Below are 20762 nucleotides of genomic sequence, written 5' to 3'. Positions count from 1 at the left end.
TCTATGCTTAAAAAACGAGATGGTCGCCATGGTATGATTTGTGTCAGCCAGTGTGATTTTCTGTATTCACGCCTCTGTGTCATATGGACGCGGCGTGACTAAACTGCGGTGCGCTGGAGGCCTTCATCAACGCATTCTGTTTCAAATGATACAGAGAACTACGCGTCATTGTTCGTACCGTGCCCCTGGACTTGTTGTAGTAGACCTTGCATCGCACTCCCATAATGCAGAAGGCGCCCAAGAAGAACACCATCGACACTGCGTCCGTCACTACCAAAGGGGCAGCGTAGCTGGCGTCGGAGAAGACGATGCCGTGGTGCTGCGCATAATGGAAATTTTGAACTTCGTGAACCAAACAATAATAATGCCCACATTGTATGCTGCGTACACAGGAACAAGAAAGAAGATTAAGGAGGAGAAAAAAAAAGAGGTCGGCCTGGATAGGGGTTTTTTAGCGTGCTACTTGTCACGGGGGCAGAAGGGAAAAAAGAGTAAAAGAAAGGTATGATGAGACGAGACTATGGTGTAGCACAATGAGCCACTGCACATACTGGCTTGCGCGGGGACAGGACACAAGCGAAAGCTCATGTGCCGCAGCAAATACACACAAACCGTGCATCTAAACCTGTCCGACTTGGAAAACTTTAATATACACTGCAAACTTTTTGTGCGTGGTCTACATATTTCTGAGCAGCCAAAAGCTCCTCCGAAAAGGGGCAAGAGTACGGACGATCTGTGACGCACTTGTGACTGCTGAAATTACGGGCACTAAAGCAACGGGCCAAGGTAAAAGACAAGTTACACGAGCGACGCTGTCGTCTGAAAACAGGAATGCTTTAATTATAAGCAAATGGTTCGTGATTTAGCGTAATCAAAGCCACAAGATCTTCTAGTAACTCGCTGCCTTCATAATAAACGTATTAATCATGCTATGAAGGACAGCGAATTTGTAGTAAGAGCTTTGCGAACTGAAAGACTGGTAGGAAAAAGGACCCTGATTCAGAACACGTTATTTAAGAAGAACCGAACAAAGTAACGATATCACGCAGCGGTGTCAAACGGCCATAAAATAATTAGTGTACCGTTCGTTACATGGGCCATGGTATATTGTCTTAGCTTACACTGCGCTGCAATGGTCTATTTCAATAATCATTAACGCCTACGAGTACTGGTGAAGCGATCAAGTTGGTCGCACATCAACGGGTCGCAAATGGCCACAAGCGGCTGTTTTGTCAGCGAATCAACGGTCTTGGTCAGTTGCTCGCTGCATGATTTTTTCAGCGACTCGTCTGTGCTCGCACGCTTCCTAACAAATCACATGTGCAGGAAGAAAATGTGAGCTTATAATTGTGCAACGAAATTGCAAGCCATATTGAGAAAACGTGCACTCTGTGCGTGGCGCACGCTGATATAAACACATCGGTCGCGAATCGCATATATGAAAAAAAAACCTAGGTGGTGTTGCCCGGGCATGCCGTAGGCGTGTTTTGAAAATACGGCGTTCGTAGAGCGCCACCTAAGCAGGAACTCCCAATACGCCACGACGTTCGAATAGCTTGCGCCGATATATGCTACAAGAGCGCGCGCTGTTGTGCTATCAGCACTTCCTCGGGATTATGCCATAGGCTACGTGGTCACGCATGGTTATTCGACGTCAACGCCTTTTGAACTTTGTTTTGCGCAGGGATACACGTGTGCCGTGATGTTCACTTGTCGAGTAATCTTGTCTTTGGTGAGGCGTGTATTTGTACAAAAGCGGTGCAAATCCTTACATTATCTGTTGGTGTTTCCATATCCGACAAGGAAAGAAGAAGCAGGAAGAAAAGGTAAGGCAGGCATGTTGACCAGTCTAAGAGGACTGGTACGCTACACAGGAGAAAGGCGTGGAGGAAATTCAAAGATGGAGAGAGAGAGAGAGAAAAAGGAAAGAGCACACACATAAAGTCGCACTTCAAAGTCACCATATCACAGTCTACGTTTATAACCGCTGGTGCAAGTCTGTTGCCTTCAGGGAATCGAGCACCACCTTCGTCGCATTCACCCGCGATGTTCTCTGAGGTCGACATCCCAGAGTTGTGTATGTTGTCACCAGTTTCTAATCTATGCCAGCTGGAGCAGCTGCTAAATATGTTTTCTGTGTATCGCACCAAGGACAGTCGCAGAAGATGTGCTCTAATGTTTCCTTGCTACCATGCTACCACAGTTGTCGGGTTGTCAGTCATTCCAATCTGAAAAGAGAATGAAGAATGACTTCGTCTTAGCCATAAACGCTAAAGCAGAGTGGAATTATTTCAGTGTAGTCCAGTGAGTGTGTGAAGACATAAAGTGTTCGAGCAGTGGCAGTGTTGGTTGCGCAGTCTGCTTCATGCATTCCTATTGCAGGAAGTGATTTGTTATGTGACCTTTCGAAGTTGGATTACAGCATCGGTCGTCGATAGTGGTATAGCCTCAGCTATGTCACTCTGCAGAGCTGATCGAGCAGCAATGTCCGCATGTTCATTGCCTTTCACGCTGCAGTTATTTGGCAGCCTCTGCAACGTCACGTGGTGTCCTTTGTCAAACGTAGTATGAAAGAGGGGTCTTATCTCTAAGACCAAGTACTCGCATGGCCTGTGCCGCAGGGCTGACAGTTAAGGGTGCCGAGCTGTCTTCAAATCCCTGAAAATTGACCATTGTTGAGGCTTTTCGCCGTTGAGTAGCTGAAGTGCATTGCGAACAGCAGCAAGTTCTGCAGCTGTCGAAGTCATTGGGTGTTTTGTCTTCAAACTGGCGATAATAGCCTTAGCTGGAAGTATACCACTGCTCCGGATAAACACTGCATAGTAGTTGATCCGTAGATATAGATATGCATATGATCAGTGTACTTCTCGTGAAGAAGAATAAGAGAGAGCTGCTTCAACACAGATGATGGGAGCTGTGATTTTTGTCTGATTCCCTGTACGTTAAAGTGTACATAGAGTCGAATGAAGCACCAAGGGGCCATCGCTGGCTTGGACGTGGAGCTGAAGCCTGACGGAAAATGGGCTGCATAGTTTGAGATTGTTGCATAATACGACGCTTACAAATGTTGCACAAGGGGGCAATGAGCTCGAGAAAATGTCCGATATGAGCTCTCACGGCATCAACTGCAACGTTTGTATTGGTTGATCTCCTGCTATAAAAATAGTCGCATCAGCCAACGTGCATATTGGCAAGCCAAGGCAAAGTATGAGAGCCTGAGCATGTACTGCCTGCAGAGCACCAATATTTGTCTTACAAGTATTGGTCAGTATGGGCACACTATTACGCAAAAAGCCGAGAAACAGTAACTTGTACAGTTCCTGCATAGCGTATACCGACATGCCCCATGTTTTTCCACACATTGTATTGAGCAATTGGGAGATATCTGTCAGGCGCTGTTTCATTTAAGACACATGCGGGCTCCAACGGAGGTCTCTCTATATAATTATACCCAGAAATTTGTGAGTTTGGGCATAAGAGATGGACCTTCCTTCTATAGATATGGTACAGTGTGTCATTGGCGTACGTGTGAAGTCCATAGAGACGATTGCGAGATGCCGAGCTTGAGCGCGAGCGTCGCCAATCGCATGCTGTCGTGGTGGACCACTCTACTTTGGAGCTCGCTTTTTTATTGGTCATCGGCGTGGCAGCGTTTCTAGACCAAACCAAAACCATAACCCCATTTTCTGCAGCTATTGGAACACTTTATTATTATTATTATTATTATTATTATTATTATTATTATTATTATTATTATTATTATTATTATTATTATTATTATTATTATTATTATTATTATTATTATTATTATTCATCTGCCGCAACTAGCTCTATCAGAGCTGGTTCCGAGAAGGGGCGCTAGACAGCAAAGCTTTCCACTACTGAGTGGCGTGCAAAGTAATCGCAATTCGGGTGCCTTGGTTTACACCCGTGGCACCGCTACGTCACGTTTGCTGCTTCTAACGTGTTCCCGATGCCCTACATACAAGCCTTTTCTTCATTTATTCTCGTGTCTCTTACCTGGTCGACGAAGTACAGCGCCCGGTAGCGGCCTGCGAAGTCTGCCACACTTGCGGTGCTGAGCATTCCCAACACGCCCCAGACGAAGCCGGAGACCGACTGACCGTTGTTGAAGCGGACGAGAGAAATGAAGCCAAGGCCCAACTAGAAGATGGTCGTTAAAGAGACGGGAAATAAATGTGGAGTGTGGTTACATGCGTGAACGGGCACGGCCACACGTGGAGGTAGTTGAGGCGAGAGTTTACAAGCTGCTGCAAAGAAGTGGCTACTTGGGCAGATTGGTATTGCATTTTTTGAGAGAAATATACTTCCTTAGTGCGCAGAGAACATTTCAGAGGGAATATATGGCAGAGTGATAGGACCTATCTTTCTGCATTATATTCCCTCTTAAACGTTCTCTGCGCACTAAGGAAGTATATTTCTCTCAAAAAAATTACAAGCTGCTGTACACAAGTTGCAATATTTTTAAAAAGAAACCAGAAAATTGGTAAGAAATTTTGCGTTAGTGTGCTATACAACAATAGCTGCGGGCGTCGGTGATTAAATAACAACTACCCCAAATAGCCGTTCTTCTTAAATAAGTCAAGTTCTATTTTTTTGCGTTGTTCATTGCGGTAGTGAAGCATGGATGTTGGGCTGACTTGGCGGTAATGAAGTTACAATAACGAACATGCAGCAATTAAATTACTGCTTGCTTTAATGAGAAACGGGATGAATGACTTGAAGTGAGTCATATTGAGAAAATTACTCATTACTTTCCTTGTTACTAAAATACGGCATGTAAGCTTGCCTTGCGGCATCAAATATTGACCGAAATTGTGAAAAAAAAATAAACGAATACAAGTGAGTCTGAGTTGAGTATCAAGCGTGGAAACGAGTCAGGCTCGCGGAAAAGTCGCGTATGTATCATCTGAACTCCGACCTTTGGGAATGTTTTTGAATAAATTTTGTTAAAAGTAATCTGACAGTAATTTTATTAGTTTTAATAAGCAAGCAGTGTCATTACTAATTTGCTCGGAAGAAAGTTTTTATTTAGTAATCACATTTCAACAAATTTTAGAAAGGTGTTTAGTAGTAGTAAAAGAAAAAGAAGAAGAATGCTTTAATTTTATTGAAATGATGAAATGATCTTTAAAAGAAACTGCGATAACATCCGGATTCGTAGCCGATATTGCAGGTTAAGCATACGTTACAGGTAAGGGGCGTTGTGGTTTAATTAGCGAGTACAATCTTTAAACACATAAATCCATGAGAAATCACACATTTAAGTTCGCTCGGGTAATGTTGCCTATAACAATTTACGAGCAATTTCACGATCTCAGAGAAAATCATACAGTCCTCTTATGTGGACGGTCAAAAACGTTTGTACGTCCATTGTGCGTTACTAATCGATTTGTTCCACGCTACATGGCAGAAATGAGCGAGCACCGCTTCTTTTCTCTCAGTGCTGTACAGCGCCTATTGTACTAGTTACACGCTTCACGTGCAAACAAAAAGAAAATACAGCACCTTTAGTTATCACTGCGATCATACAAAAAAGCCTACGTACATTCTTAAGATACGGTTAATTCACATTTGATTACATTAGGTTAATTTCATATGTGACTCACTTCTAGCTTCCTATTTCACATTTAGTTTTCAATTATGAACTAGTTATCCTTTTTAATCACTTGGCTTGCCCTCATTACCTTCATTCATTTTATTTCACCTTAACTCATATTTCATTCGCCTTCAATTACGTCTTGCGGGGTATGCCGGTATGCACCCCATGCAATTTTCTGAACCATTCCTGTCCACGCTAGAACAAAATGAACTTTTTTTTTGTTTATTCATGAGCACTAAAAGGTTTTCGCCTGAATAAAAGGTCCACTTGCATTCTCCCTACGACTTGCCAGTCTTCACGGCAACGTTCTATTTCAGCAAACCTTCTTTCATATTTTGATGGTTTGTCACGTGAAGCTGTGGTTTTCCGTAAAGAGGTAACCCATACTTGTTTTTACACAAAAGTATTTTATGCCGGGGCCCATCAAGACTTTATTGACATATTTCCGTCACGGAAGTGACGTGGCCAAAATACGCACGATCAAAAGACAAAACGTTCTGTCATCGCGAGTCAAGCCCATGACCTTTTGGTCTGCGGCAACTGATGCCGGGCGCGCCATCCACTGCACCATTTTTTTTCATGGTAATTTCAACCGTCAAAAAATATGCATTTTATATCTACCACTGTCCTCTCACTGCGCTCTTGGTTCAGTAATGCGTCATGTCCATGGAAACTGCAATTAGTTCCTTCAACGCATCATTTGTAAGCGGTGTCCGTCCCATTCGGCACGTTTCCAAATAGGTAAAGTGCAATTTATTTGGTGAACGCCTTAACACACCCCCAGGTGGCGACCTTACCCCAAGCTTCGGCGTGACTCATGTCATCCATCAATACCCATCATAGCTCGGCGACCTCTGGAATGTGCTTGTTTCACCTAAATGTACTAACTCCACGTTCACCTCTCACACTACACCCGCGAAAACTCGTGGCTGGCCAACAGACGAGACACAAGGCGCATAGCGTTTCCCTCTCATCGGGCTGTGGCGTTCAATAACTTCAACATGCCGCAATTACGACCTTAGCCCAAGTTCAGCACCCAGTCAGTCGCGTTCAACATTCTGGCGTCACATTGCTCTCTTAGGTTCCGCACTCACCCCGTATGACCAGAAGAGTTTGTTTAAACATTATTGATGGATGTCATACGTCGGCACAGAGATGTATGACTAAGTTAATGTGGATGCATCCACGTTAAGCGGCGTCACAGTTGTCAAACACCAATAGACATTGCGCAAGCTATCTTATATGAATGCACTGTAAACATAATTATAACTACTCCTCTTAGGATATATATATATATATATATATATATATATATATATATATATATATATATATATATATATATATATATATAAACGACCCAGTAACAATGCCAGAATTACCCGCTCGTTTCCGGCGGCTCTCCGTCGCTCCTTTCTAGTTCCTCTCCTTCTGCTTCTTGTTGTCTGTTGCTACCTCGTTCGCCCGCTTGTCTCGTTTTTTTTTTTTTGAGGGTCTTCAAACTGTGAGGGTGACCCTCTGCTACGGGAACTTGTACCAATTCACTTACAGTCTCCGAAGAAGGCTGGTCCACCAGCCCAAACTGTTAGGATTAAATAAATATTTTATTTTTTTTTTCCTATACTGCACTATTCTCGAAGTTTATAAATATATATATATATATATATATATATATATATATATATATATATATATGCGTGTGTGTGTGTGTGTGTGTGTGTGTGTGTTTTACTTTCGTGCTTTAACCGTTATGAAGGAGGGATCAAACATCTTTTTTTCCTCCTGGAATTCGTTCCTACTCCGAAGTTTGGGGCACAGCGCTAGCATCAAATCCAGCTTATATTCTAATAATTGTACAGAGCTTGACAATTAACACGCAATAAGGAGCCACAGATATGCACAGGGTACCCCTTCAGGGTGAAGGGCGAAAGTTCGTCACAGCGCACCCCTCCCTATTATGTCATAGTACGGGGCCGACTTGGCGACCTCCCTTTTCCCCCGAGCCACGGCACCACCCCTGCTTATTGTGTCAATACACTGTGCCCTTTTGGAGATGTTAAGAAGGGTTGCCGCCCCATTTGCCCCTCTTGTGCGGCACGCCTATGCTCGGAGCACTGGTAGTGATTGTGAGATCGCTTATCCGCTAGAAAACTCTTCAGCACGTGGTTGTTGGTGGCTCAATTGGAGCTCTGTTCGCCATGGATTCAAAACGCTGCGCCATGGATTCGAAACGACCAGAGCTGTCAAGCTTGAAAGCGAGGTGTTTATTCGAAGGAAATGAGGTGCTGAGGCTTTTATGGCTGGGACCCTACGTCCAGAGCTGCACTGGCCTTAGCCACTCACCGGACTGGGTCTACGAGCGTCAGCTGCACTTCCCGGACCCGAGCTTATGAGTTGTGCCTCCCACTACTCCACACTTTAGACGTTATAGGTTCGCGGAGAATATTGGCAAAGTCTCTAGTTTCAAAGTCGCACCCCCTCGATGCTCGAGATGCAGTAAAGAGTCGGCCTACCATCGCACCATGGACACATGGCCGGGTAAGCGTCGGATGTATCGCCGGTAATTTCAGCACATGCGGAAATGAATCCGTGGGAATTTCGCGAGGGTGGGCAGCCTCTTTGTATTGAGGGATCTGTGGGGCGTAAGTCACAAATAATTGCATCCCTGCCGCGGATTCACTGAGAACTACACACTGAAATACTGTTTACCGGATTTGTTCCCCGTGCTTTACGAAGACTCGCACCACCCGTGCCAACCACGAAGCGCTCCGAGTATTGCGGTTCAATCGCCGAGTACTGTACGGTAACATATTGCGATCTTATTGCTGTGACGGGCACGTACCATGGCAGCAGCGGCCGCTATGCCCGACAGGACATCGTGCGTCGAGTGCACAGCGGAACGCGCCGTTCCATCGTCGACGACGGCCACTTGACCACTCCTCGTGAGGGCAGTCACCGTGCACAGGCAGAGGAGCGTCTGCAAGGACAATTGCAAAACGTTGACTACCGGCACACGTTCAACAGCATTCGACTATCATCTTGCTGGTCAAGCCATATGAGTATATTCGCGAATTAAGGTGAATGTCTTAAAGGAGCACTGACACAAAACTTTTGCACTTTTTTTTGCTGTCGTTACTGCAATATGTAGCTCATGACTCACTTATCGTGGCTGTGAACCTTGTTTGCTCGAGTGCGCGGTGGTTATTTAATAAAACGTCCAGTCCCAGTTTCAATTTCAAAGTGCATTGAGTTGGGCAGGAGCAGCTCCGGGGGCACAAAAAACGCAGCTAGCCACGTGATGACGCGAAAGTGTTCCGTGGCACCCACGTCACAACATAGCACACGCTAAGCCTCAGGCGTGAAGGAGGAAAACAAAGGCGGTGCAAGCGCAAGGCGTGCGCCAGCAAGCAGCCAACACAAACTTCTGACGTCGACGTCGCGAAAAGCTTCGCATTTCGTTCAGTCTCACGGCGTGATCATTAAAATTTATTTTGAATATGCACTAGATCATATTTGTCCTTGATATTTCGTATATGTCGTGCATGTCTACACACAAATCTACTACGCTCAATATCTTCCCTTCGAAACTGTGTCAGTGCTCCTTCAAGCATCTGCCGCGAGAAATTCGTGAACAGGGGTTGTGTGCCGGAGCCAACGAGTGGACTTTTCAAGGCTGCAACTCATTTTTCTTAGCGCTTGTGCTTCGAACACTCTCTATCAATCCAAAGACAGGAAGAAAAGAGGGAAAGGGTTGAAGGCAATGAGATGCCGTCGTGGCGAATGGGGTCATTCAGAAGGAAAAATGTGCTGTGTGAAGAAAAAAAAAGAGGGTGCATGTTGGGTGGTGTACACATAGCTCAGTTATCTTTGTCAAAAAAAAGAGGCACCTAGCAATGGTAGGTTGAAATGCTTGGTTAAGTGCTGCGTTGCCAACTGTCGCCTTGATATATGATCTCCAGGATGCTTCCACCGGTAGAAAGAGTGACATTTCATCCGATTTATTTACTAGTTACATCATAACTATTACACGTACTGCTGTCAAGGTCAACAATTATTGTCACCTCAGCTTTCCCAACCATAACTGTTTGTTGGGTTGACTTTGGTTGTGCCGAACAAAGAAGCAAGCCCCTAAAAAAAAACTGGGGGACCTCAAGCTTCGCCTTTAAGAGTTGAATGCGTTAGTGAAATCCGGCCTCTAGTGCGCCTCTCAACAGCTAAGTGCATAATTATTAATACGTTTTCTTACATATACACACACACACACACACACACACACACACACACCCAGTAGATTGCACCTGCGTGCGCGCGCAAATGGTACATACAGGGTTTTGATCTATAGCAAGAGTCGCATGGCCTCCTAGATACACGCCGCGCGCTTGCCATCTCGGAGGCCATAAAGAGTCTGACAATGCCGCACAGATGGCAGCACACTATCTAGCATTCGCTGTTTGCTTGATCAACGCCTCTGGAAAGGCACATGTTTTCCGCTAGATGGACCTAGTTGTCCATTTTTAGATTAATTGATTGGTTGATTGATATGTGGGGTTGAACGTCCCAAAACCCCCAAACGATTATGAGAAATGCCGTAATGAAGGGCTCGGGAAATTTTGACCACCTGGGGTTCTTTAACATGCACTGAAATCTGAGCACACGGGCCTACAACATTTCCGCCTCCGTCTGAAATACAGCCGCCGTAGCAGAGATTCTATCCCCTGACCTGCGGGTCAGCAGCCGAGTACCTTAGCCACTAGACCACCGTGGTGGGGCTGTCCATCTTTAGAGCTGTTTGAAAGTTCCTGTGTGTTTTTAGCGGCGATGGCTGCACTATGGCGGCATTTTTAGGCGTAGTTTGGGGCCTCCCAAATGCGCCTACAAATCGACGAATGGGCTCGTTTTCGTCATGACACCTCTGAAACAAAATGCGCTAAAGGGGCCCTGAAACACTTTTTTGAGTAACCATGAAATGAATTCAGTAGAAGATCTTATTGCCTAACAAATTCAATACCGCAAAAATTTTAAGAATCCGTACAGTGCGAGTGGAGTTACAAAGATTTGTCGCATGCTGCAATTGCATTCTTTCTTCTCTCGTCCCGACGAAAGTGCACCCGTGCAAGGAGGGTTGCAGGGGCAAAGAAAACACATCACCCGTGCCTCCTGATCTTTAGCACTTTTTTCTTCTCTTTTTCTCGTATTTGCGGCTTTTTCAGTGTGATCGCGCGCGCACGCGTGGACAAGTAGCAGCCTCCCGCGGCGATCTCTGTAACAATCTTTTTCGCTCACAATGAGCGAGGCCAGTGCCGACGGCGGAATTTCTGCGGCACGAGCTCTCTAACATTTTATATACTTCGTTCACCTACGTGACGTCAGCGCGAAAAGCCCTAGAACCAGCTTCCATATTCAGTGCGCTGTAAGTGGTCACAACGACTGGACGCACTCCCCCATCGCTGCCAAGATAACATTAGTTATTTTCCTTGAATGTTTCGGAGCCCCACTGCGGTGGTCTATAGTGGCAAAGGTACCCGGCTGCTGATCCGCAGGTTGCGGAATCGTCCCGGCTACGACGGCTGTATTTCCGATGAAAGCGGAAATGTTTTAGGCCCGTGTACTCAGATTTGGGTGCACGTTAAAGAACCCCAGGTGGTCGAAATTTCTGGAGCACTCCACTACGGCGTCTCTCATAATCATATGGTGGTTTTGGGAAGTAAAACTCCACATATCATTTCATATTGGATGTTTCGGAGTATGCCTCCTTATACTGAAGGAATACCACCCATTTCGACGTTTCTGTTATGAACAAGCGGGCCCATAAATCGTATTCTCAGCGTAGATACTTCCAAAAAGAAAAAAAAAGATTGTCTTTGACGTTCCACTGCAGAATGAAAGTCAGTACACAATAATACTGGAAGCACTAGGTTGGATTCTAGAAATACCACAGTTTTTTTTTTATTTTGATAAGGTGGCCACTCATCTCCACTCCTTTTTCGCTACGCTCTCTCTAGACTGTGCGGCGTGCATCCATAAATGTTGAATACGTAATGGGCGCGTTTTCTGTGCTCAAATCACTAGCTACTACAAACACGCGTAGGTCGACAAAAAACTCTGGAGCTGGCTCAGACTCACTCACGAAATATATTTTGCACTTTGGGCTCACGAGGACTCGGACTCACTAAAAACGTTCTTCAACCAGGCTCAATTGTATGCTCGTATTTTATAAAAAATTTCTCAGCTGGACTACTTAAACTCGAAACTAGATCTGAGTCTGAGTTCGAGTCAGTCGATTCATGAGTTCGTTAGCCTAGAATCAGCTTTTTCGACGATGGTATCATGCTCTTTAGTCCTATATCTCAGGTAATATTTGCTCTTCTTGGTGCCTTTCCAATAGTATTATGGACCACTAGTTATGAATGGTTGCAAACGACTAAAGACATTTTCTTTGAAAGAAATGACAACATAAGTTAGGTTTATCAAGAATTTCAATGAACGAGTTGGCGGGGAGAGGTCAAGGCAACACCTACGTAATTCACGCCTCTGATCAATAAGTATTCAAATGCTTTATAAATGATACTACTTAAATATATATGTGAGCATAAGTGATAGTAATGCTAGAATAAATAGTAATGAGTAGATTGAGTCATAGGTCAGCAAAAAAGTCGAGACTGCTCAGTGTCACAAAACGAGCGCTCAAAAAGGGCGCGCCGCCAAATTCTCGCGATAACGCGCGGGAGAGACACCACGAGGCCAACGATAAAAAAAGAAAACAAACATCCAGACTCCCCGGGCGCGCAACTCTCTCCCTCGGAAGCGTGAGTTCGCCGACGAACCTCCTCACCCCACATCGGCGGCCGAGCAAGCACTCGAAATTTCTAGATGGAAAGGGGCGTGGTGATGCCGGGTTGAGTCATCCGTCGCGGACGGCCCCCGTACCGTCTCGCGCTCTCCCCCAGCCTTCGCTGCGCATTGCGCCGACGAAATGATGAGAATTTTCTGGAATCGCGCGCGGAAGGTATTTAACCGAGCAGCGGAGATGAGAGATCAGGAGAAGACGGAAGTTAGCGCCAGAGCGCGTAGGGATTCCGCCGTGTAGTCTGCGAAGGTTTTGTCTGTAGAGACAAAGCAGGAGAAGAAGATGATTTCCACCTGAGGGGTGACAACTCGAGCTACAGGCAAGAGTGTGTGTTTACCGCTATCGAGCGAAGACGCGTGGCAACAGCTGCGTGTGTGAAGCCGACGTGTTTCCGGCGAAGAAGTTTGAAGCTTGGAGAGTGGCCTATTGAAGACGTGAGGTTTCCTGGAAGAGAAACTACGGTGAGGTTTCCTGGAAGAGAAACTTCCGGGGCAGCGGAACGACAACAACGCTGGACTTTGAATGATTGATTCTCGGAAGAGTATCATCCAGACTTTTGTTCCAAGAACTTTGGACTGAATAGGTTTTCTATCTCTTCAGCCTTTAAGCGTCTTGGTTGTTCAATGCATGCGACTGCATTGTAGTGCGCATTGTTGTCAGTGTCCGTTGTTTCGAATGTGGCTGATTGTACTATGTAGTATGTTGATTGATTGGTGACATATTGTATGCAACTATTGTGGAGTGTGCATTCTTGTGTATTCTTTTCGATCTGCCATTATTGAGAATATAATTTTGTTTGTTTATCAACTCTCGGCTCTGACTTGTTCTTTGGGCCACAGCCGGCGTCCGCTGGCGTGCCAAAAGGGACCACTTCTGAATTGTCCACGCTTTCGTGGTGCGGTTCGGGGGGCCGATACCTCGGCCCTTGGAATTAGCCCGGCGATCGCCTCCCTAATTAACGGGACCCTGTGACAATTAATCTGGCGTCCGCGACAGGACCTTTTGGTGCACAGTGTGTCCAAAGTAGTGAGAAAGAGCCTCGAGTTGTTGATAGTGCTATCGGAACGATTTTGTGTGTTGCTCTGTGTTCTCGTTAACGAGTGCAGGGGAGTGTTCCGATAGACTGATTTAGGCAGATACTTTTTACACGCGGCAAGACTTTATTTGTGAGACACCATGGATCTCGAAAAGTCAGTTGCTCTTGGTGAGAAGATGGGTCTTTCTGGCGCCGAACTACGGAAATGGGTAAGCCAGAAGGAGAAAGAGGCGGTGGAGAGAAAGAGGTTGGCAGCTGGGAGAGCCAAGGACGAAAAAGCAGCTGAGTTGGAGAGAGAGAGAGGTTGGCAGCTGAGAGAGCCAAGGAAGAAAAAGCAGCTGAGTTGAAACGAGAGAGGTTGGCAGCTGAGAGAGCCAAGGAAGAAAAAGCAGCTGAGTTGGAACGAGACAGGTTGGCAGCTGAAATGGCGAAAGAAGAAAGAGAGGCAAAGGAGCAACAGTTGAGAGAAGAAAGAGAGCAGCAATTGAAGTTGGAGTTGGAGATAGAAAAGCTGGCAGCTGAAAGGGCGAAAGAAGAAAGAGAGGCAAAGGAGCGACAGCTGAAAGAAGAAAGAGAGCAGCAATTGAAGTTGGAGCTGGAGAGAGAAAAGTTGGCAGCCGAAAGGGCGAGAGAAGAAAGAGAACAGCAATTGAAGTTGGAGCTGGAGAGAGAAAGACTGGCAGCTGAGAGGGCGAAAGAAGAAAGAGAGGAAAGAGAACGGCAGCGACAGCACGAGATAGAACTCGAGCGGCTCCGTTTGCAACAGCGAAGTGAAACTCCGGTCCAAGCTAGAGTTGAAAGCAGCGAACGGGAGGACCACGGCTTCCACTTGAACCCAAGCAAGCTGCTCGTAGCGTTTGATGAAAGGAAGGACGACCTTGACGCGTACCTTCACCGATTTGAGACAATTGCGAGGAGCCAGAATTGGCCGGAACCTCAATGGGCAACTGCTTTGAGTACTTGCTTGAGTGGTGAAGCGCTCGGTCTGTAGGGCAGGCTGACGCCGACCGATGCAGCCAACTATGCAAAGGTGAAAGCTGCTTTGCTGAAGCGATTTAGATTTACTGTGGAAGGATTCCGGGACAGATTTCGGACAGGAAAGCCAGCTGACGGGGAGACGGCTACGCAGTATGCCACCCGACTTTGCCATTATTTCGACAGATGGATTGAACTTTCAGGGACAGCGCGGGAGTACGATGAGCTTAGAGAGCTCCTAATTAGAGAACAATTTCTTACTAGTTGCCTCCCAAGCCTGTCGCTGTACTTGAAAGAGAGGAAGGCTGAGTCACTTGAAGGCATGCTCGAATTGGCTGATCAATTTTCGGAAGCGCAAGGTGGAACTAATTTGGCCAGAATCAAGAAGGAGTGTCCTGAAGATTCGAAGAAATCGGCTTCCGAAGAAACGAAGCGTGCACCGGAGAGCATTCCGCGATGTTTTCTGTGTAACCGAGTGGGTCACCATGTTAAAACTGCCGAACCAACTTCACGAGCCCCACGGTTGTAAAATGTTTCAAGTGTGGTCAGACTGGGCACAAAGCAGACGCATGTCGAAACGGAGCGAGTCAAACTCACCAGGTATCCTGTGTGCTAGCAGCACCGAAATCTGATGATAATGCCGTCACCGACGGATTTGTAGAGTTGAAAAATGGGGAGAAAATCCCAATTGTGGGTGCTGTAATGACAAAACAGCCAACCGGTGTTTCGAAGGGAATGCCAACGCTGCCTGGAAAAGAGACGGACAAAAAGATTACGGTGTCAAGAGATACCGGCAGCTGCACTGTTATCGTGCGGAGAAATTTGGTACGAGAAAGTGAGTTAACAGGCAAAACGAAACCGGTTTGCCTAATTGACCGTACGGTTCGGATGCTTCCCGAAGCAGAAATTGAAGTTGAAACCCCGTACTTCAGCGGGAAGGTTACTGCTTTATGCATGACGATCCCCCTGTACGACCTTGTCATCGGAAACGGCGGGGCGCGAGGACCGAATGATCTGGAATGTTTGGGAGAAGACCCTAAGATAGAGCCCTCGCCAACCCAGCGACCGCGAGATACAGTGGAGGAGCCGCCCGTGACGGATCTCACTAGAGCCCAAGGTGAAGCCGCGGCGCAAGAGACAGTGAATGAGAAGATGATCGTGTTGAATGAGTTCACGGGCCGAGCAGCTGGACTTACGTCAGCACGACCTCAACGGAGTGTAAAGGTGATGGAGTCGGCCAGCCAGGCCAAATGTCGGGATGTGAACAAGCGGGTGAATAACCGTGCAGGATCGGTTGAGTGTCATGACCCGTTAGCAGTGTCGGAAGTGACAACGATGGCTGAGACGCCGCCTCAGGTACCGTCGTTGGAAGGGGCTCGCCGAAAAAGAACGTCGAAACACAAGAAGAGGTCGAGCGAGCACCGCAAGAAAGGGCGCAAGCGCCGCTCAAGGTACACCGGATAGGTGCTGAGGTGTAATCGAATTGTGTTTGGCAAGGCTGAGTGCTATATGTTGTGTTAATGTTCTTGTTATCATGTGTCACAAGTGTCGAAGTGTTTGTGCTGTGACGTGATGTATAGTATCGTACAATTGTTGTAATGAGAGAACTTTGTACATTTGTATTGTTTGGAATATGTGGTGGAGTGTTGTACTCATGTACCTGTGGTTATATTTCATGTGTTGTGAGATTGAATTACAATGTACAATTGTATTGAGTGATCTATTGTGAATGTGACGTGTCATGAGCGACGGACTATGTTACAGTCTTTGAGAGTGTGGGTACTGTTCGCGCTCGTTTGTGTGGTTTCGAATATTATGAGATAATATTCATAAAGTGGGGGGCAGTGTCACAAAACGAGCTCTCAAAAAGGGCGCGCCGCCAAATTCTCGCGATAACACGCGGGAGAGACGCCGCGGGGCCAACGATAAAAAAAGAAAACACACATACAGACTCCCCGGGCGCGTGACTCTCTCTCTCGGAAGCGTGGGTTCGCTGACGAACCTCCTCAACCCACATCGGCGGCTGAGCAAGCACTCGAAATTTCTAGATGGAAAGGGGCGTGGTGATGCCGGGTTGAGTCATCCGTCGCGGACGGACCCCGTACCGTCTCGCGCTTTCCCCCAGCCTTCCCTGCGCATCGCGCCGACGAAATGATGAGAATTTTCTGGAATCGCGCGCGGAAGGTATTTAACCGAGCAGCGGAGATGAGAGATCAGGAGAAGACGGAAGTTAGCGCCAGAGCGCGTAGGGATTCCGCCATGTAGTCGGCGAAGGTTTTGTCCGTAGAGACAAAGCAGGAGAAGAAGATGATTTCCACCTGAGGGGTGACAACTCGAGCTACAGGCAAGAGTGTGTGTTTACTGCTATCGAGCGAAGACGCGTGGCAACAGCTGCGTGTGTGAAGCCGACGTGTTTCCGGCAAAGAAGTTTGAAGCTTGGAGAGTGGCCTATTGAAGACGTGAGGTTTCCTGGAAAAGAAACTTCGGCGAGGTTTCCTGGAAGAGAAACTTCGGGGGCAGCGGAACAACAACGACGCTGGACTTTGAGTGAGTGGTTCTCGGAAGAGTATCATCCAGACTTTTGTTCCAAGAACTTTGGACTGAATAGGTTTTCTATCTCTTTAGCCTTTAGGTGTCTTGGTTGTTCAATGCATGCGACTGCATTGTAGTGCGTATTGTTGTCAGTATCCGTTGTTTCGAGTGTGGCTGATTGTACTGTGTAGTACGTTGGTTGATTGGTGACATATTGTACTCAACTATTGTGGAGTGTGCATACTCGTGTATGGTTTTCGATCTGCCATTATTAAGAATATAATTTTGTTTGTTTATCAATTCTCGGCTCTGACTTGTTCTTTGGGCCACAGCCGGCGTCCGCTGGCGTGCCAAAAGGGACCACTTCTAAATTGTCAATGCTTTCGTGGTGTGGTTCGGGGGGCCGATACTTCGGCCCTTGGAATTAGCCCGGCGATCGCCTCCCTAACTAATGGGACCCTGTGACACTCAAACTCGCTCAAAACATTTACCTTGCACTCAGTACTGACCCGTACTCAAACTCACCAAACCATTTTTCATCCGGACTCATTCGGACTGAAACAGACAAAAATATTACTCAACCAGACTCACTCAGATTCACGGCTCAATCTGAGTCTGTGTGAGTCAGTGTGAGTCGATTCACGAGTGAGCTTGCCGACGTACGCAAGCACGACCCAACTTAGTGGTAAGACGGCCTTACCAAGTACGTGATGTCCAGTAACGTGTAACACTTGACCCTTGTGCAGGTCAGAGTCCTCTGGTGGAGTTCTGGCCAGCCGAGCAGCAGCGAGGCCAGCGAAATCCATTTGAGCACCACAGAGATGACAACCCTCGGTGAGCTGAAGTGGGCCTGCAAGAACGAGAGAAGAAAAAATTGCAAGGAAAGCGTTCAGCCTAATTTCTTTTTGTAGGGAAGCTGCATACGGCTACATGTTCGAGCTTATTCCTTCCGTAGAGAAAAAAAAATGTGTAGAAAAAGAATTTTCGGTGCCCCTGACGTATCGAACACTCACCACAACCAAAGCCTCTCTCACAAGTTCCGCACCACTCGGCGGCTATGCGAAAGCGTATCGTTCGGTGGTGCTGGTGGTGATGTTGCCACAGGTGGGGTTAGCCTGGCAGACTCGACCGTTCGCTCGGACGCAGAACAAGGGGGAATCAAAGAGTGCCAACGCAGACGGAAGCGCGAGGCCACTGCTGCATAACGTGCAGTCATTGCCGCTGGCTTCGCTCGTTTCAATCTTCACAGTAGTGGGTTTCCACTCCCTTTTTATTGCGCCATCAACATCTTACTTTTGTGATTCTTAAATGAAAAGAAGATAAAAGTGAGCCCCGTAACTCCGTAACTGTCTCTCAGGGGGAGGACCCCTCAACAGCAGCTCACGAGGATTGTGGGCAAGGATGGATTAAAAGGATGGGATTAAGTAGTATAGAGATGAGAGAGGGAGGAAGGAGAGAGCGTGGCGCAGGGACAGCGCATCCAGAAGTAAGGAGAAGATAGTAAAGGTGGAAAAGGTCGCAGGAGTCCTAGGACGGGGCACCACTCAGCGAGAGCTCTTGGCGGCGTCAGGAGATGGTGTAGGGCGAGCCAGTCAGCCAGAGCTGGGCTGTCGTCGGAGATTGCGGGGGCACAACCGGTCGGCAAGAAATCCAGCCATGTTCCTTATTAAGTCAAAGTCGATAAGATCGCCGTGCACATCGTGTGTTTTAGCAACAGGTAAAAGCGCGTGAGCGGAGGCGACGAACGCGACATAGGCAGAGATGAAACGAGCCGACCCATGTGAATCGCGCGAATGAAGCATATGTGATAGCATATCACCCGGCGGGTGAAGCATACCCTTGAAGAAAGCGCGACAGCCATCTTGAAAGACCATAAGGCTGTATTCACCCGGTGGACATGATCACGGACAATTCAGTCACGTGCCAAGTGTCCTCATTCGGATCCCCGCATAACCAGCATTTACACGACAGACCAGGTATTGCGCTACAATCGAGGATTTGCGTATTGCTCCCCGAAGGCCCCAACCATGATTTGGGCTTTCGTTGTTTCACGAATCGCTTATACGTTTCGTGACGTAAAGTACACAATCTGCAGGCTCTCATCGCGATTTCGTCCATCGTGTGAATACAGCTTTAAGAGTCGCTGGAGGGGGTCACTCAGGCTGCAAGTGCGAACTTTGATTACAAGGGTTCAGTCGCGATCTCCGGCGCGCGCGCTGTCTCGGCAGGAACCAGCGAAAAGTTCTTATACTTTTGTACGTACTGTGCTCCCAAAGCGAAGAGACTGTGCGAAAACCACCTATCTCCCTGGGGCAGTCGTATTATCTAACACCAGCGCTTTGTAGACTTGTGCGAGATCAGATCCAAAAGAGTTAGCTGTCATCATTGCTTTGTGTAACATTACAATTTGTTACTATCGCAGACATTGCTTTGCCCACGTGGTGGAACTGAGCTTTCTTTTTTTAACAACACAGAAAGTTGCACGGCGTTTTCATAAAAAGTAAGTACAAATAATCAAGAAGTAGTGGAAACTGTATGATGAAGACTCACATATTTAATTAAAGCAAAAAAAATGTTGATGTCGTGAAAAAGACGAGTCGATGGTGCTAAATCTGGCACTGCGGAAAGGGTGATACAAATCGTGCCTGCCTTCACGCCTCAAGCGTAAGCCCGAAAACGACAAAGGTTGGTTTCTGCTTTTACGAGGAATAATAAAACACCCATATTAAGGGACCAGTATAAAAAACCGTTACCTAGCGATCTCAAGTGAGGTCCTTGGAATGGGGCCAACAATGAAGCCACATGCTACCGAAATGCAGAGGCGTTTTCATCGGGTCCCAACCTTCATTGTGTTCAATCAGGGGAGAACATTGCTTGGAAATGCCACCTCCTCTTCCGGAAATTTATATTTGAGGACCTCACATTAGATACGCAGGAGCTTATGGTCGAGCTGAATCTGGTGTGCGTGACCACCTTTCCTGGGCATGAAAGCACGATGAAAGATCGTACCCCCCCCCCCCCATTGGCGTGCTTCAACATCAGTTCGTAATGAGATAACAGCAACTAAATGTACAGTGAATTCATGGTGTTCTCCATATGCAAAGTAAGTGTGCATATTCAGCCTATAATTTCCTTACTTTCTCTTTAAAAATCAAACATTACTGACTGTAGAATAATGACATTGTCTTTTAATTCAGTGGTTCCACCAATGAATAGTGCGGTATCAGTTTGTGCTTGTTGGTATTCTCTCGCGTTCGAACGTGTGCTCTTTTCGCGAATCCTTTTGATTACAAGTAAATTTCATTGCGATAGCAATTATCTGTACAGTCTCGGCTGGTTTTCTGACGTCACGAACGCCGCCACCGTCAATCATCGTGAAAGTATACGTATCTATATATATATATTAACACTCAAGAAAGAAAAAGTCACAGCTTTGCCGCAAAGGCGAAGCAATGAACGCAATAGCTACAAATTGGAAGGACACGCGCAGAATGGCAAGTAGATCAAAACGTGCCCCGAATTCTCACGAACAAATGACGCACAAAGCGTATTCACAGGTACAGACGAACGCGAATAAGCGTTTCAGTCGTACCATCGCTGTGTTCGAAAAGCGCGCCCTTTTCGCAAAGGAAGGCTGTGCAACGATTGCAGTGGCCTTTGGGCACCCGGTAACTACAACAGAATCGTTCCGGTCCAAAGCCAATCCAAAGTCAGTCCATAGGTCCAAAGCCAGTCAAAACTTATGATTC

General features: G+C 46.7%; 1 protein-coding gene across 1 annotated transcript in view; it reads right to left on the bottom strand.

Annotated features, from left to right (window-relative positions):
• The window catches only part of LOC119164686 (ATP-binding cassette sub-family C member 4-like), a 124324-nt gene that overhangs the window by 79454 nt on the left and 24108 nt on the right, over positions 1–20762 (bottom strand). Inside the window, exons 2-5 of the mRNA XM_075874117.1 lie at positions 17714–17863; positions 8466–8600; positions 4021–4164; positions 179–319 (exon numbers count right to left, since the gene is read on the bottom strand). Coding sequence (XP_075730232.1) covers positions 179–319; positions 4021–4164; positions 8466–8600; positions 17714–17863 — 570 coding nt within the window. The remainder of the gene's footprint in view (positions 1–178; positions 320–4020; positions 4165–8465; positions 8601–17713; positions 17864–20762) is intronic.

This window comes from Rhipicephalus microplus, chromosome 9 (genome assembly GCF_043290135.1).
Source record: "Rhipicephalus microplus isolate Deutch F79 chromosome 9, USDA_Rmic, whole genome shotgun sequence".
In the NCBI taxonomy this organism is placed as follows: domain Eukaryota; kingdom Metazoa; phylum Arthropoda; class Arachnida; order Ixodida; family Ixodidae; genus Rhipicephalus; species Rhipicephalus microplus.
The sequence above is the reverse complement of the archived record's forward strand: the minus strand, read 5'-3'. Positions and strand labels throughout refer to the sequence as shown.